Source organism: Trematomus bernacchii, unplaced genomic scaffold (genome assembly GCF_902827165.1).
Source record: "Trematomus bernacchii unplaced genomic scaffold, fTreBer1.1, whole genome shotgun sequence".
In the NCBI taxonomy this organism is placed as follows: Eukaryota; Metazoa; Chordata; class Actinopteri; order Perciformes; family Nototheniidae; genus Trematomus; species Trematomus bernacchii.
In genome coordinates, this window is record NW_022987727.1 from 8,231,433 (window position 1) to 8,249,617 (window position 18,185).

General features: G+C 41.5%; 2 protein-coding genes across 2 annotated transcripts; one reads left to right on the top strand and one right to left on the bottom strand.

The window, feature by feature from the left end:
* The first annotated feature begins 107 nt into the window (after window positions 1-107).
* si:dkey-72l14.3 (Glyco_hydro_56 domain-containing protein) lies at window positions 108-6,758 on the top strand. The gene is made up of 6 exons (XM_034145453.1): window positions 108-704; window positions 2,413-2,661; window positions 3,315-3,461; window positions 3,737-3,823; window positions 4,044-4,268; window positions 6,129-6,758. The coding sequence occupies exons 1-6, from the start codon at window positions 108-110 to the stop codon at window positions 6,543-6,545; spliced, it is 1,722 nt and encodes a 573-aa protein (XP_034001344.1). The 3' UTR covers window positions 6,546-6,758.
* Window positions 6,759-8,850: 2,092 nt separating this feature from the next.
* On the bottom strand, window positions 8,851-17,831 carry borcs6 (BLOC-1 related complex subunit 6). Its single transcript, XM_034145232.1, has 7 exons — window positions 17,780-17,831; window positions 15,998-16,554; window positions 15,498-15,684; window positions 15,172-15,354; window positions 12,017-12,180; window positions 11,833-11,916; window positions 8,851-10,990 (listed from the first exon to the last, which is right to left on the bottom strand). The coding sequence occupies exons 2-7, from the start codon at window positions 16,544-16,546 to the stop codon at window positions 10,865-10,867; spliced, it is 1,293 nt and encodes a 430-aa protein (XP_034001123.1). The 5' UTR covers window positions 16,547-16,554; window positions 17,780-17,831; the 3' UTR covers window positions 8,851-10,864.
* Window positions 17,832-18,185: the final 354 nt, after the last annotated feature.

Consider the following 18,185-nt stretch of genomic DNA (forward strand, 5'->3'; position numbering starts at 1 on the left):
CCCATATCGTTCTATGGATAAAGGTTTGACTTCCTCTCTGTATTTTACAGGAACATGATTGGCTGTGAGGGCTTGAAGGGGTGAAATCCTGAGAGGTGGCCGCTCCAATGGCGTGGACCGAGCCACGGACGCGCCCAGACCCAAAGCAAGAACCAAAATTGACGCCTTACAATGGCAGGACTTTTCCATCAGCCATCCTTCAAGTGCAGCCTCCATTTTTACTGCCCATCCTTCTCCTGCTTGCTGCCTTTGCTGACCTGGGAACTGCCGGTCCACCCCAGCCAGCCCGCCCCCCTCTCCTGTCTGGACAGCCTTTTATCATCTTCTGGGGCATTTCTGACTCTGCCTGCTCCGGTCGGCCAGATCCAAGCTCTTATGGGATGGAACGGGAGGGCCGTGTGGCCGTTTTCTATGAGGACACACTGGGGAACTACCCTTATTTTATAGATAAAGACACACCGGTCAATGGCGGGTTACCACAGCACACACGGCTGGACAACCACCTTCAAAAGACACAGCAGGACATAGAGGCAGCTTTACCTGCCCCAAGGTACCTTGGGCTGGGGGTGCTGCGCTGGGCAGAGTGGGTTCCCCAGTGGTCAAGAAACAGAGAGAAGCAGGCGATGTGTCTAGAGGCATCTAGAAACCTGATGAAGAATTTCTTTCCGAGCTGGACCCCAGAAGAGGTCGAGAGGTGGTCACAGGTAAGACAAGTTAAGCATAATGACCTATAAAATGGGTAAATGGCAGAAGAAGAAACATCTATGGAGGTAAGGAACAAGGTAGGAAACACACTTGCAAAAATATTAAGAGGAAAGATAAAAGAACATAAAAAGTGAGGTTGTCAGGTTATGGCTGTTATTAGAGAGCAAGCTTTCAAAGTTGTTGGTGGTTGACGGGGAAGAGTGTAAGATGCGGATGGAGAAAAACACTTCCAAAAGTGTTTTTCTTTATTCAAAAAAACATCTTTGCTACAAATACCTACTTTGACTAATAACATCAGTATGTTACCATTTGCTTTTGGTTATTAAACTAAAGAATCGGTATTATGTTGGCAATTATATTTCTTTCTGATGTGAGCACCTTTTAGGAGGAGGGATATGAGTAAGGAACAGAAGAAAGAAGAGTGACAGAATATAATTACTTAATGTGATGACTCACATGACAAAGTGCACAATCTTCTGAGAAGAAACAAAAATTCATAATTTACAACAAAGAGTAAAAACAGATTTACTTTGATTTTGTTAATTTTAAATGGTTTTATAAACAAGGAGCCTTTTTAACATAGTAGGTGACTATTATCTCCTGTTTAAATGTATGCAAATAGATGTTAAATTGTGGTTGGACTGGAATATGTCCAACCACAATTTAACATTACACTTTGGAAAACAGGCTCCTTCATATTCTTGCATTTAGAAGAAGGCCGATACCATTATCATGTTTTTAACACATGTTTTTAGATCAGCATAAAGATTGGAAACAGGATGAGACAGGTAGCTGGGTTCTCTCCAAAGGTAGCAAAAATGAATAAATACTAGGTTATATTTTTGGTTAATTCATACAAAAACCAAAATGTAGAAACACAGGCGGTCATGTACTGGACATTCCGGAGTTCTGTATTTCCAATTAAGTTTCCCAGCAACTGGCAGAGACGCCATAAAGGGACTGTGCCTGGTCCAGAAATAGTCTGCAACTTAATCACAGAGTCACTGTTACAACTCAGTTTTTCTATGGATTAAACAAACGAGATGTAGAGTATTAATTAGTGAACTTCTGCAATGCCAGTCCAAGATAACTATCCCGTCTATCGCCAATCAGTTTTGCGTCTGGGCGCGGTCAATAGTTTTAGGGTTTAAATGTAGGTTGCGGATATTCAGGCAACACCTGTATATCCTGTGTGCAGTTGATTGTATTTAATCTGATTAGCAATTGGAGACACGTGAATGGAGTTAGAGTTGAGAGACAATGATTCGGCCAATGCCCTCTGCCTGTTATGCTATTAATAAGGACTGCTTACCTGCATGTTTCCGGATGTGATTAGGTCATAGTGTTCGTGCTACAACCGGACTTCTCTCCTATACATTACGCATTTAATAATAATAATAAAAAATTATATTTATATAGCGCTTTTCTGGAACTCAAAGACGCTTTTTATGCAAATATCTGATAATGAGGTTATCTAATTTAAAACGAGTAAGCAGAATAGGGTTTTGTGTTAAACTATTTATTTAAACATATTAAAAAATCCTGTCAATCCAACAGCTGTCCTGCTCACTGATTTGCAACATTTTCCAGAGCTTTCATTTAAATAAAAAAATAAAAACCAGAAGATTGAAGAACTGCACATTTTCAGATCACAAAAGAGGAAGGGTCCTGAGGGCACTGAAAAAGGTTCTATTGATCTTGTCACAGGTGGACTTCGAGGCAGCAGCGCAGGCAGTAATGACGGAAACTCTACGGGATGTCAAAAGGTTGAGGCCCAAAGCATTATGGGGAGTCTCCCCTTACCCCAGCTGCTACAGCGGGGATCCCGCCCAGACCATATTAGCCAATTACACCAGCCAGTGCCCTGCTACGGAGATGGCCCTTAACGATGAGCTTCTGTGGCTATGGAAACGATGCTCCGCCCTCTACCCTCTCTTCACCCTGGAGAAGATGCAGGTGGGTAACGCCAATGTGTTGTTCTTTTGTCTATTTGAGATTTCTGTTTTCGGTAAAGAATCAACTGGTAGCCCAATTTTCGAGAATAAAATAGGTTGACCCTTGAGAGCATTGCAGTACCTTTTGGAGACTGGATAAACAAGTGAACATTATGTCTTGCATGGACTGCGATACGATGTAATTTATACTTCCGCAAACCATGCTGATGTCATCTCTAAAACACGCAAGTAAATTTTCCTGCAAATTGTATGATGTGTGTTTCTTTGCATCATCTAAACAAACAACCAAAATAAATCTATTTGGATATAAAAAAAATATGTGTTGTAAAATAAAAGATCGAGGTCCTACCAAATAGGTCAGGCCAAAGGCAAAGTCCCCAAAACGTTTTTTAGTTGTACGCGCAAATACTACACGATTGCTGCATGACAGATGCGCACGTGGCACTTCAGCTATAGTCCACCGAACATTAACAACGTTACTCAACTGCAAAAAGACTACTTGTAGTGTAACACCAAAAAAGCACATGAAAAACACCATGACTGGATTATCAGTGAGGACTTGTGAATTTGTCCTTGTCAAAACCATCATAAACCAACACCTTTGTAAAGCCAGATATTCAATACAATATATAAATCTGCCACTTTTTCTGATAGGGTGGTACCTCTGGAGCAAGGCTTTATTTGTCCAGTCAAATCAAAGAAGCACTACGAGTTTCGTCTCTGAGTGGGACGGCATTTGATCTTCCTGTATTCCCACTGATCAAGAGTGTCTACACCTCTACTAACACTTTCCTGTCACAGGTGAGGTATTATTGTCCGGTATTGATTAGAATCATGTTGTATTATAGCAATAATTATACTAAGAGGTTCTCAAATCTCTTGGAATATTGAAAAGAAACAATAAGAAAGGATTTTTGGATTTGCACTCTGATCTTCAGTGAATGAATTAAGGGTGAAATAAACAGATTCCTCTGGTAACAAGTATAATGGTGTTCATACTAATACAGAGGATAGCTGAAAAACAACGTGCTGTGTTTTGACTTTTACAGCTTCTTTGAATACTTTCTTGTTAACAGGCAGACCTGGTCAGCACCATAGGAGAGAGTGCTGCCATGGGAACAGCCGGAGTTGTCATCTGGGAGAGAAGTGAGACTAAGACGGAGGTATAAACCCCTACATTTGCATAAAGTGCATACAGTACACCCACAAATATCTCTGCACGTTTTTTCCAGCCACTGAGTATTATAAAGGATATCATGGACTTCAGCTTCTTAATCCATAGCTTTACCATTTTACTTACAAAAATGGCTTTATGTGGGCAAACAGTTTCTTCATCCAAATGAAGTACAAACGTTATTTACGATCTACCCATCTACTTCTCAGAGAGAATGTCAGGACCTAGCAGAGTTCGTCCGTAAGGTACTGGGACCCTACTCCATGAACGTAACCACGGCAACTCGGCTTTGCTCAGCCTCTCTGTGCCAGGGAAAGGGACGATGTGTTCGTCAAAATCCAGAAAGCTCGGCATACCTCCACCTCCCGCCGCCCTCCGCACTCACACCTCCATCTCCATCTCCATCCGAAGTGGTGGAGAAGGAGACAGAAAAGGTGAGAGAATGTGATTTTAAGGAAGATGTAAAGATGTATCCGTTCTGGATTTATAAAGCCCTGTATACTCTTATACTATTCAATTGCAGTGATCATTAATCCTGTCCACCAGCTTGATGCCCACTCGGGTTATGGCTCGTTCTCTTCTTGGTGGGGTGACTCTAAGAGCCTTACGGAATAACTTTTTCAGTTTTCAGTTAATTGGCTCGTGTAGCTTAAGACTTTAGCAACTGCTCAATAATAAACCCCAAGTACTTAAAGAATATTATGATAACTGTATTTAGAGAGGAGTTCATTCGGGCTCCAGAGCTTTGAATTCACCCACTAAATTGAGTGATTTATCTGGCGTCCTGACACGAAACAATGATTCCTCGGTTGAAAAGCCATTGATCCAATAACCGCGAAGGAGGTACTGACAGCGTTGTCAAGCATTTGGGATGTTGAATATTAGTAAATTGGCTATGACAACTTGGATTCCAAAATGTATTTTTATTTCCTAAATTAATTGTAGTTTTTCCTTTGCTCCTCTCCACTTTTAAAACTATGGCATGTATGTTTAGTATGTTTTCATGGCTACGTTACAGTGTTGAAATAAAATGTGGTTATGTTCAGGCAAATACTTTGGTCTCCACTCAAATATTGGTAGACGCAATGTCCGACGAAGGACGAGTGTTATTCTCTCTGATATCAGGCCAGGTTGATTCAACATTATAATTATTTGTAGGCTGTCTTTTGTCTTGCTTTTAAATTGAGCAAACCACAGTTTTAGCTACATGTTGGCCTCTGGATTGTACAGTATGTCCTTAAAGGGGTAGGTAAGAATGGAGACACCAGCTCGAGTGCGCTAGAATTTGAAAGTACACAACCGAAAATAATCTGCCCCTTCCTTCAGACTTCCTTACAGAGCCCCTCCTCCAACACACACGAACGCGCACGTGACCAATGAGGGCACGAGATAAGTTTGTGCACGAGATGGAAGGCTGACTGCCTGTCAGCCTTCCATCTCGTGCACAAACTTATCTCGTAGGTAGGTCATCCAATGATCTGCCGCGGGCCGAGGCAGATAATTGGACTTGCTTTTTACAGCGCCACGGCTTCCACAGATGAAATTTTTGTATATATTTATTGTCAAAGCATTTAATTTATTCATTGCTATCGGGATGTTAAGAGCATTCCATGGAATATAACAAAAAGTGTTTCTGAAGTGAATTACCTGTAAGTTACAGCATTTATTGAGCAAATCCTGCCTGTAGCAAAGTTAACAAACCCATACAACGGTGAGATACAAGAGCCTAGTACTATGTGCTGAAAAGATGCAAGCTCCTTCATAAAATCTCTCAGTCTCTTTGACATCCCTCCCCTTTGCTACCGAAGAGTTGAAAGGTGTAGGAAGAGAAACACGTTCTCAACTTGTGTTTCAGTGTGAAGAGTAGGAAACGGAACAACTAATTTTAACTCACGAAAGATAAAGACAACCAAGACAACAGCAGTTGCCTGAGGATCTTCTGTGTTTGGACAGTAAGAAAGCAGCGAGGGAAACAGTAGAGGAGATACAATGGATAAAGTTTAGCTGAAGCCCTGAACAAAGTGTTCCCTGGGAACACTTATCACTGCTTGGAAATGTCTGGATGTACTTTGAGGATATTTAGTTGTCATAAAAAGTACAACACAATGTGGAGTCTGAATAATGTTATAACCGCAGAACACCATGACATTTTTTTTTCCTTCGAATTTGAGGCAGACTTTTTTTATCCAATTTCATTTCCACAATGATATTATAAATGGTTCCTCTAAGAAAATAATATAATAATCTAAGAAACATTTTCTAATGTTGAACATTATTTTCTCTTTCAGGGAGAGGCAGAAAAAGCCGCAGAGGCAGTAAAAGCCACAGATCAGCCAGACCCAAACACTAAAGGAGCCGAACCAGACCCAGCGGAGATCTGGAAGAAGGACTTCCAGTGCCAGTGGTACAAGACCGCAGACGGGGAGGTCTCAGACCAGCAGTCCCCCAAAGACGGAGCGTCCGTTAGGGTTAAAGTAAAAGAAAAGGCTGAAGATGTAATGGGGACAACAAGAGCTCCTTCTACAAGAGCTTCTACAACAAAAGGGGCCTCTGTGATTGAGTCAAGAGGAAGCAGTTCAGCTAGTACTGAAAGTCCATCGCCTTCCCTGGAATTAACTACCAGTAGTTGTACGACTCCATCGAGTGCCCCAAACCTTACTGGTCTGCTGTTGCTGGTGGCTGGAAGTCTTACCTGGAACTTTCAAATGTGAAGAAACCAGCCTTTATCAGGAAGCTCTGGGTTAGGAATGCAATATGAGCCCTTCTGAAGTGCCCTTGAGCAAGACACTGATCACTGCCAGCTGCAGGAGTGCTGCTCTGTTCAGTACAACACCCTATGTTTAAAGCTGGAACTTCAAACATATCAACAAATGTGCCAAGAGACATTAGTGGTACACACACTTGTCACTTTTTCTTTCAGTTTCTCCAGGCTGTATTTAATCCTTTTCAGAGAAAGGAGATGTGACATATTAGATATGTATTGTCATATCGAATCAGCCATGTTTTACCGTGATCACAGACACAGGAAAGCAGTCTGTTTGGGTTTTTTTTTTTTGCACATTTTGTTTGTACATTTGTCTGTCTGTGCTTTGCAAGTTTCTCTTTTCATTTAGTAGTTAAGTGGGATTTAAAGGGGTGAGGTGAGGTATATTTGAAATACAAGTGAACCAGCCCTTTAATCTGTCTTAACGAGTTATCGTTTTTGTTCATTCCTTTTCCAGTAGTAAGTTTGACATCCATATCTAGGACAAAGGACTATGTGTTAACATTGGCCTTCAAATGTTGCATATTGTCAAAAACATCCAGACTTTGTGGCATCAAATATTAGTATTTTTTAAAAGGTCCATTCACTTAACTGCAGCTCATAGCTTCTTCTGCCTGAGTTGTAGCTAAATTCAACATGGTCATTGTAATTGAAATGTTAAAGCAGCAAAAGCAGAGGTGTAAACAATACCATTATTGATGGCTGGATTTCATTTAACTGATTCAGCTTCAGGGTCCTGTTGTGCATGCTGGCTCACTGTCACAGCTTACAGGGAATACAACAGAGCCATGTTATTTCTGACATTGTGCTTTTCCTGCTGTGACATCAAAATATCTTCTGTGAAAAAGCTTCTTGGTCTCACCAGCATGTAGTTATTGAATTTAAAATGTCTGTTTCAAATGCAGTATCTGTTGATTAAAGGACATACATTCAGTTCATAATAGGCATCTGTTCATATATGTACATATTTTTGTAAGCAAGTGTTGTTTATATTTGTTACTTCCTCCATCACATCCTTCATTGCTTCTTGAAGCAGTACACTGTAAAAAAAAAAAAAAAAAAGTATAAAAATATAAACCCGGAAATGTTTGTTTTTGCAGCTGATGTAAATGTATTTGTTATTTTTCAATAAAATATACACTCAAGACGAAGGGTATCTAAATCATTTTTAGTTACAGAAAGAAATATGTACACAGGTGCATCTGATTGTACAACAGAACATTTGTGTATCATACATTTATGAGATACAGTGGCGAGCCGTCAGGGCCCTCTAGGCCCTCAGGGGCCTAAGATATTCTACAAAATAATATTTAAAAACATTAAAAAATATATATTATTTTTAATATATTTTTTAAAAATATATTTCATTAATTTTACCAAAATAACTTGATTTAATTGTATTTAAAATGACATTTCCAAATAAATAAATCCTTCGAATCTGCCTATTCAGTTTCTGTTTGAATGTGAAGGTTTAAATGAAAGAAGCTCGTCTCTGCGAGTTACTGTGAAGACAGGAGCTGATTGGTGGTCCTGCTGTAAATTCACAGAGGGCCAGCTATAGTAACTGAATGAGAGAGTAATGTCAAATGACAGTACAATTGACCAATTATATTTTCCCTCTAAATGGGTGGGTTTTATTATCGCGGACTTTATGGCAAGTTCCGCCCGCTGTGAAGCTTTTCTTGTTTCCATAGCAACAACAACTTCCTGTCAACAGCGTAAACTCGCCTTCAAAATAAAAGCATGCCAAATTACACTTGACATACAACTGCAACGAAAGTAACAAACACAATGCAATATCCTTTTCAATTTCAAAGAACACAAATTGGGTTATTTACAGGTGGTAGAGGGTCGCTTTCATTGATGCGTTTTGCACATTTTGTATACGCTGTGACGCAATAACTATTTTTTTTTTTTTCGAGGGAAGGGGTGGGGGTCAGAGGGCCTAGGTATAACAGTCACGGCTCGCCACTGGATATGAACAAGGACATTTCCTGCCAGAGCTCAAGGATCCTTTCTCACGTGGACAATTTACCAAAGGTCCACTCTCTGGACATTTACCTTCATCTGCAAGAGAGCATTTACATTTTCACAACGTGGAGGAAATTACAGTTAAATCAAGGGAATCAGGATCAATATATTTTTTATTGTAGGCTTTTCATCTATGCTCATCTTCGTTTTTAATAATATCCCCGACAATGTTCACAAACTTTTGCCAAAAAGGTCAACTGAAGTGACAAGCAGACAAAGAGCAGATTTCACACAGAATTTAATTTGTGAAGCCAATCACATTATCTTTCCCCACAGAGATGAAAACACATTAACAGGTACAGAGCCAAGGTTAAAAAGTGTAACTACTCTGCTTTGCAGTATTGCTCTGATAAACGTTTTGTAGATTTAAAATCCCCAAATCCATCAGTAATACGTACAATTATCTACCACCAGTGCAATGACAGACGTACTGCAGTATTTTCATTAAATTAAGTATAATGCTCCAAATGGTTTTTGGTCGGTTAAGTAAATTAATAAATACTCACTTCATAAAACGTGATAAGAGTCCACGTTAGTTCCCATGCAGAGGCTCTGTCCCAACTCCAGCGCCGTTTCCCAGATCCTCTTTTGTTCAAACAATCTCCTCAGTGTTGAAGAAAACAAATGCTAGGACATGCTGCACAGACATGTAATGCTCGCTTCTTTGTGACTGTTCAGTACAGTCAGAAGCATCACTGATTACATTTCATTTACAGGATGTTTTCCCCTAGGTTCGAACACAAACCTAGGGGATGCGATATAAATAAACAATGTTCCAAATGAAGGAATCCACCATTTAACAGGAGTACAGTTACAGCCACAACCTACAACGGAATATTATCTGGTTGAATATTGGCCACATTTAATAGATTCAAAATGTGTTTGACACCGAGTTCTTCGAATACAAAATATCATTTCTTTCCATTGACTAATTCAAAGCTAAAACAACACAACCCAATTAATGACACTGAGCGGTTTGTTAGCTACCTCCATGTCTGGAAACTCAATTAGATTTTCAATGGTTTCAGTTGGCTGAATTTATCAGCCTTGCACAAATTGTTTTTACTTTTGATGACATTTAAAAGTCAAATGAGTAGCAAGAGCTTTTCAAACATTTAAAGCCACTGTTGTCGGCTACATGAGATATTTGTCCAGTTATGTGCCCGAAAACAGCTTGCATTGGCGCAGAGGAGGAAGGTTTCAAGGCCAAATGACACATGGCTGGTGATAGCTTTAAATTAGGAAGGCAGACATTTGAATGAAAGGTTACCGGTTTTTAATTGATAAATAGTCTGAGAGAATTTAAGTAGAAAACACTTTCATGACCTTCGACTACTAACTACCTTCAAGCAGCATTTGAGTTTGAACTCCAAATGCTACAGGTGGGCTGTTCAGTGGCAACCTGTGAACAAATCTGGCTGTACTGGTCTGTTCATAGTGACACAGAGTAGCAGTGTAGTTGAAAAAACATGCACACTGAGAGAAGCGAATAAATAAACATTTAAAAAGACAGACAGACAGACATGATGCTTCCCTCCCCTCTTTCAGCCCGCAGTGAAAGAATCTGATATTTGTTGCATAAGATTAAAAAATAGACTTTCTGTTCCTGTGCAAAAGTCAAGTGTCTTCTGAGCAGTTCATACTGGCCTCTCCATACGAGAAGAGAGCGACAGAGAGAGAAACATCGCCCCCATGTGGGGAGGAACGACTAGTGCAATCTGAACGAAGCGGGCTGGACGGATAATGACACAAAATACTCCTCAGGCTGTAAAGTGGAGAAAGGCAGCACTCAGCCACACATATTCAACGGATCTGTTTGTATTTGTGTGTTTTTTCCCACAGGTATGTGTTAAGGAACTTGACCAAGTGTCCCAAAAGCGAGTAAAATTGTCAGATTTAGTTTTGCGAAAACTTCATTAGAGGGAGTATGGGTGCTCTTTAAAAAAAAAAGAAGAGGATTAAGCTCAGCCCCGAGAATAAATCAAGCGCTATTTAGTCAATCTCACGAGACAAACAACTTCAAATGATGAACAAGCGGAGGGGCTATGATGGCCGATCATCCAGAATTCCTGGTGGCAATGGTTCCAAGAATCCAGAGGTGCACTTAATCCCCGCTGCAGTGTGTGTGTGTGCTACCTGCAGGAAGGTGTGTTTACTTGCAGATGGCCTCGCTCAGGATGTGCTTGGCGTCAGATCTTTGCAGGTGGAGTGTCTATTCGTACCGGACGGGCGGGGTTACTTGCAGATCGCCTCCAGGGCGTCCAGGGTGCGTTTGATGTCCCGGATCTGTGCAGCCAGGGTGTGTATGGGCTGCATGGAGCGGTCCAACTCCTCGCAGCGAGCCATCAGTGTGTACATGCCCTGTTGGAAGGAACACACAAAGCAAGCGATAAACAAGATGATGCCTTATAGACAGCACCATATGAGGATATTATTCAATGAATGAAAATGTGATGAATAAGTGTGCTCAGTTCTGCCTTTCTTTTGCTTTGAGTATACGGCTAAAATGCAACACATTGCTTCTAGAATTAAAGGTCCCATGTCATGGCCATTTCTACTGATCATAATTCCATTGTTGAGGTATACTAGAATAGATTTATATTGTGCAATTTTCCAAACTCACATTGGTTTCTCATACAGCATCTCTGTAAAGTATGTGTATTCACTCTCTGTCCTAAACGGCTTGTTGGAGCTCCTGCCCCCCCCTCCCTGTGAGCCCAGTGTGCTCTGATTGGTCGCGACGTTGCAGCAACGAATCTCCCGCTGGTCCAAACAAAGTAGGAACAGCATCGTTCTTCAGTGCCCTACGCTGTACATATCCGGCATGAATGCTGAAAGGTTTGGGAAGCATTGTTTCGTGAAAGGCTGGCAGAGGGTGTGGCCTCTGGGTAAAATGAGAAATCTCCAACGAGGCGTTTTGGGGAGGTCTTTTCTGTGTTAGAGTTTTACTCGCTACAGGGTGTACTTTGAGGGTTTTGACTCTGCAGACCGTTTACATGCATAAAAACCTTCATAACACACAAGGGGACGAGTAATAACCGGAAAAGCATGACATGGGACCTTTAAAGTAAATTATTAACAACATTATTCTAATAAAGAAGTAAGATAATGTTTTAACCCCTTTTGTAGTGAAAGTGTATTATTTTGTTCTGTTAGACCCTTTTTTGTCAATGGAGAAAACACACATACACACACAGTGTCACCTTTATGCTCATATCCACAGACTCCCCCAGGCTGTCCACTGAGTCCCTGTAGGTCTGGATGTAGCCCACACTCAGAGCCGTCATCTGGATGAACACACAGATGTACAGAGTTACATTTGTTACACAAATCCAATAGTGAGCGATGACACTGAAAAGAAGCCTAATGCATTTTATACCAACTCACATTCTGGATGGTGCCATTGAGGCTCCGCATCATCATCTCCACGCTGTGCGACACTTCCTGGGTGTGTCTCTCAAGATCCAATAGGACAGCAGGATCAATGGGGGGGATGTCTGCTGGTCTCCGTGACGAGCCCCGGCTTCGGTAAATGGGACCGGAACAGTCCGCTGGTAAGAAGAAATTACAAAATGAGGGGGCCTATTATGCTCAATTTAAGGTTTCATATTTTGATATTGTGCCTCTACTGTGAATTACAAAGCCCAGTCTGCTCTGATTGGTTAGCTGGCTGGCTCTGTTGTGATTGGTCAACCACTAATAGATGTCCCGTCCCTTAGCCTATCACATACAATGTATTGGAGAACTAGCCAATAGAAATGCGAGGGTTACATTGTGATGTCACTATGTCACGGAAGTTAACAAAGAACTACAATGGAAGCGTTTCAGGAGTGGAGGGAATTGTGGGTCTTTGCAGACCATTCACATGCACAAAAACCTTTATAACACACTACAGGAAAGAAAAACCCAAAAGAGCATGATAAAAATGACAAGAAAACTAGGAAAATAGATCAAATAAAAACACACACACATAAAGTCAAAAGAAGCCGATTAATTATTCCTATTTACTGAAACAGCTGCTCTTACAAACAAAACTGCCAAAACAGAATAAAACAAATCATGGCACTGAATTAAAAGAACAGATAGAAGTGTACCAAAGGAGGAAGAAGCAGGTTTCAGTCTCTGAAAGCGATCCCTGTCAGGCTGCAGCAGCACCTCCATTATAAATGTCTCCAGTCCAAACACAGTCTGAGTCATGCCTCCTAATTGAATCAGCAGGTAGAGGGAATGAGCTGCCACAGAGGGCGTATTGACTGTGTCGCTCTGTTTAAATTGAGTGGCCAGTTAATCTGACCCTCCAATTTTTCCTCTGAGTGAAGGGCAGCGGTTCAGTGTCTTTCTCCAGGAAAATGTGACGGGACAGATGGCTGCCAATAGACCTGCTGGACTCACAGACAACCTGCTGATTTTATAGACGTGATTTAATCTCTGACGTTGCTGTGAATGTGTGACCTTTTCGAAAACCATCTCTGTTTAAGTTCCTCTGGGCCTCTGCTGCTCGTTAAAAAACAGACTGAGGCTAATTTAATCCACCAGGAACAAGTAGGAAGAAGGAGAGAGCAAGGGCAAAGAGAGTTCATCACAATTTAATTATTCATCTAAAAATGTCACAGAGAGAGGAATGATAACACTTATTGGGATTTCATTCAATAACCTGAGATTTCCTTGTTCAAGCAAAGGTTTCTCCTTCAAAGAAATCCCTTTTTATGTCCTTCAAATTGTATAACACTAGAGGTCAAAGAGCCACTTTAAAATAATATAATGATGTAGTCTACTTAAACAGTGTCTCTCAACCCAGCCTTTGCTGAATGGGTCGCAAAACTAAAACCTGTAGAACAAAAGAGAGACACTAATGGCGCATTTCCACTACAGCGCGGAGCTCGCTTTAAGCGTGCCGTGCCGTGCCCGGCCCGGCCCGTTTTTGGTTGCGTTTCCACTTGGTGTAGTTCCGGCTAGCGGGTACTATTTCACAGTTTTTCTGGCCCCATAAAATCGAGGTTCTTTCTGGGCCAACAACCAGGCTGAGTCGGGCTGAGTATGCTAAACTAGAGAGAGAGAATCGCTGGCAAGGGGGCTACAACTACAACAAGATGAACATATTTGACCGTGATTTAATTGTAATACACGTTTCAAAATGATGCCGAAGTAACAACATACTGATACCGGTTAGTAAAAACCATGAATTAATGCTTTGTCAAGTCTGCAGGAGAAAAACCTTCTAAAATGCGTGTTTTCTAAATGGAGATTGGCTAAGCTAACGCAGTATATGCTCCGACCGTCCACACTCACAACAACGGCCTATACAGACATAAATAAAGCAGCGACTGTATTCACCATGACACAGGCAGTCTGTGGTTTGTACTTGTTTAACTTTTGTCTAGTTTCTGAACAGATATGAGGAGCTGTGAGCTCTGAGTGCTAACAGCTAACGGCTGTGTTGTTTTTCTGGGGTTCTCATTGAAGATGACGTCACGGCTCCGCCTACACTGCGTTACTATAGTTACTGCCCCAGTTCCTAAACTGTAATGGAAACGCAGCATAAAGTGAGTCAGTCCTAACAAGGCCTAACGAGGCCTAGCCATACCGAGCGAGGCCCTGTAGTGGAAATGCGCCAGACTTTTTCAGTATAAATATGGCACCAGATAATCTATCCGATTGATATTAAACAAGTCGCAAACATTTTGATGCTTTTTTTGCAACTTCCATTCAATTGTGTTTGCACTGTTACCACAAAACCACATTTCATGTAATCATTCAAGTTTACGGTCCAACCAACAAGCTTTTGACCGTTATAAAGATGCTAGTTGCTGCACTGATCTTCAAACAAAGCTATGGTGAGTTCACAGTGGACTTCTTCATGGACTCCATATATCTCAGTCATACATCAGTATCTCACTTGCCTCCTTAAAGTCATTCAGATGATGAATGTCAGCATCACTTTGACAGACACAGCAATTCATTCGGTAAGATAGCGCATCGATTCTCTGTTACTGTTTTTGGGTAAGACATGACCAAAGTTATAAATAAATGATGAAGAGTGGCTGTGTAATCCTCTGCAGGGAAAAACTGTCTGTGTATCTGACTGCTGTTTCAGCCCCACTGCCTCTCCAAATGCTATTAACCTGCTGAAAAACATTTCTGAAACCTCAATTTGTTCATCTGTTAGACCCTCCTGAAAAACACAGTAATGAATCAACGTACATAGAGGCAACACGCATATCATCTATGTAAATCACTATATATATATATATACACACTGCACGAACACGCGTTCTTAGCACAAATGCAAAACAAGCACAAACTGTAACAGTACATGAAATACACTCACATTATTACACTTGTATGCATACCTACTTCTCTTCACACACTTACAGGAGTTCTAAATCCTTTCCATATAAGGATTATTCATTTAAATAAAATGTATAGATTATTGAGTGAGATGTATTTTAAATTGGTTATGAATTACAATAATTAAAAGAAGAAAATTCACTTTATTTGTTGAAATAAAACCGTTTAAGGTTCTGCCTCAGCTTCATACTCACAGTCGCTGCAGTCCAGACTGGGCTTGGAGCTCATCTTGATTTTCTGCTCCAGGTTCTTGCAGATGTAGTGAGTCAGATCCCCCTCCTGGTGGACCGTCCCCTCTAGCTCCAGAGCCGAGGAGATGGTGGCCCGTCTGCCCTCTGACTGGCCCCCTCTGCCCCCTCCCCGGGCCCCCAAACCACCTGAGGAGAAAACGCAAACAACGGATGGATACAATTGTAAAAATGTTCCAGAAATGACTGATTTCCAAATGTTTATGTTTATTTACATACACTAAAGGGATGAGGAATGAGCCACACTGCAATACACACAACATCAAATCTACCTCCACACGATTGGCTGATTTCATCCAGGCTCTTGCTGTCCTGCATCCCCCGGACGTTGCGTACCCAGACCTGGGCCATGACGTGGGGGGGGCAGGGGAGGTCGTCTGAGGGAAGAAGAGGAGGCGGGGTGGAGGAAGAGGACGAGGTGCTGGGACCAGGGGCGGAGGAGGAGTAGTGTCGGGAAGGCTGAAAAGCAGGAGAGGAAGTAAAGAGGAACGGTTACATTTCTGCTTATTCAATGATGCTGACAGATCATTATGAAACCAGCTTTAAAGCTTCACATCTCTTCTCTATGATCAGTTTATTGTCTCATCCTCAAGCGTTAGAGTTATGATCCACTCTTCTTTAAAGCCAACAGTTAATTCCTAAAGGCTCAAAAGCATTTACTTACATTGACCTTTGTTCAGGATGAGTTCATTACATCTCATGACCGGTATTATCTCTTAAATCCATCTGCTCCTGCTGGTACATATAATCTGCTAAAGGACAATATAATCACCTCTACCCTTGTTCTCCCTCCTGCACGCTGATGAATCCACTTTTTTTCATTCTTCTCATCTTCCTCTTCATCCTGTTTCTCCTTCTCTCCATCTTCCTCCTCGTCTCTGACGTGGCAGGGGCCTTCTCGGGGAGGTAACTCTTTGAAGTGTGCTCGCTGTGCAGGTTCCCACAGCAGAGCTGCACCAGGAGGCCCTACAGTGTTAGAGGCCTCATGAATATCTGTGTCTTTGGAGCCAGATTCTGAGTCTCCTGTGCACGTGGCAGCAGGGAGGGAGGCGTCCGGCTCGTCAGAAGAGCGTAGCGATAAACTAGATGTTCTACCATTATTCAATGTCTCTGTGTCCAAGCAGCCTTTGCCATCGTAAACTTTGTTCTCCACTTCTACGTGGTTGTCAGTGTCCTCTGATCCCTCTCCAGGACAGGGCACTCTGCTGCCCCCGCATTTCACCGAGGTCGGATCGTGAGGGCCGTTTTCTGAAGAGATGGGGGCCACATCCCCATTAGCTGTTTCTGGCACGTCTGTGCCAATCAAAGGGGAGAGACTCATCCCTCCGCCTGGTGGAGGAGGGATAGAGACCGTTAGACATTATTAAATCGATATTGAATCCATTATCCAATTAGGGTGGAGTTACCATACTTCTATGAACCACTGCTTAATAGGGCCGCTGGGTATTATAGTTATAAAGGACCACTGCTAATGTGGTATCTGAGATTTACTACTCATACTCATTTTAACCCGTTCTCTGTTACTGGATCAGGGATAGAATAAAGGAAACATTATAGTCTGCTGCAAGAGAAGTTTATTAACACAACTTTTATATTCTTAAAAAGGAAGTGTTGGGAAACACTGCTGCGGTTTATGAATTGGCATGCCTCTGGTTTATCATTAAGAAAATACATGAAATCAAATTGGTTTTAAGTCGACTATACTCCATTTTAGAGCAGAGAAAAAACGTGACCCTTGCACAATGTAATTGCTCCTGAATTTCCCCCTGACACCGTTTTAGAAAGCTGAACCCGTTTAAGGGTTGGTGTTGAATATCTACTGGACATTGTGGTACTCATTGCTGGGGTGTGGCAGTTGTTTGTATTGTTTATGTTTATTGTTCCATCAGTGTTTATGATGCCCTGTTGGCTAGATTACATTTGAAAAAGAGATTCTACTTTTATTTAGCTAAAGTAAAGGATATATCTGCATAAACCTTATCATTGTGTTCCATTGTATCCTATTAATGTCATTGTGGTATACACTATTGAACCACAACAGTAGCTGTTGTATGGAGAGGTTTATGGATTACAGTTACTTTCGGTTAGGTCTGAAATGACGTAATAAGGTTGCTTAGCTTAGCATTAGCTTGGACTCAAACTTACTTGGTGTTTACAGTAGCTTGCATTGCATTTTCAAGCCTTTAGTAAACAACGCCCCTGGAGGTTGAGCAAAAGCAAGTGGGCCAAGACTACAGTGCGAAACAAACAAACAGGAACAAAGAAGAGAAGAAGACATAAAGAGCTGCCTGCCAGCGTTGAGGAAGTTGATGTGCTGCTGTCATTAGCCGCCTAGCTAGCTCCCTGTTAACGTTAATGTTGTTGGATGATGTTAGCGCAGCACGGCTAATGTTAGCTGTCCAGGCCTTTAAACCACAATGCTTTGACAGCACGTCTTCTATTTTCGCACACTCTTACACGACAACACGAACCTTTTTGTAAACAACGCTACGTATCTATTAATAAGGTTATACAGTAGTTGCAGAGAACATCATTTAATAAAGAAAACACTCACCAGTGTAGTTCCTGTTCCGAAAAATGTAAGCAACAACCGAGTCCGACCAGCAAATCCCTCCCCACGAATCTGAAGGGAACAGTTCCGCCTTGCAAAAATAAAAGCGTTTGATGCAAAATAATAGCAATCTTCTTGTTTGCATGTACATTTCTATTGACATAGCAGTATGTAAATCAGAACTACATTTTTCCAGCGCAGGTCTGGTTTGTGCTAAGCAACACTAACTCTCTCTTGCTTTGGCTATGTGAGCTTATCTCTATCCACACCATGAAGGTTCATCCTGCATGTAACTCTGTTCTCCCACAGATGGAGACAAACACCACTGTACCTCAGAAAACATCCTTCCAAAGGATACAAGTTGAATTTTGGTTATTTCATATAATAAATGTAAAGAAGCAGTTCCTGC

Coding starts and splice junctions, on each gene's coding strand:
- si:dkey-72l14.3 (XM_034145453.1), top strand. CDS start 108: ATGGCGTGGACCGAGCCACGGACGCGCCCAGACCCAAAGCAAGAACCA. Junction 3,462..3,736: donor CTAACACTTTCCTGTCACAG/GTGAGGTATTAT, acceptor TCTTGTTAACAG/GCAGACCTGGTCAGCACCAT. Junction 3,824..4,043: donor GAAGTGAGACTAAGACGGAG/GTATAAACCCCT, acceptor TCTACTTCTCAG/AGAGAATGTCAGGACCTAGC.
- borcs6 (XM_034145232.1), bottom strand. CDS start 16,546: ATGAGTCTCTCCCCTTTGATTGGCACAGACGTGCCAGAAACAGCTAAT. Junction 15,355..15,497: donor AATCAGCCAATCGTGTGGAG/GTAGATTTGATG, acceptor TTTTCTCCTCAG/GTGGTTTGGGGGCCCGGGGA. Junction 11,917..12,016: donor TCAATGGCACCATCCAGAAT/GTGAGTTGGTAT, acceptor GTGTTCATCCAG/ATGACGGCTCTGAGTGTGGG.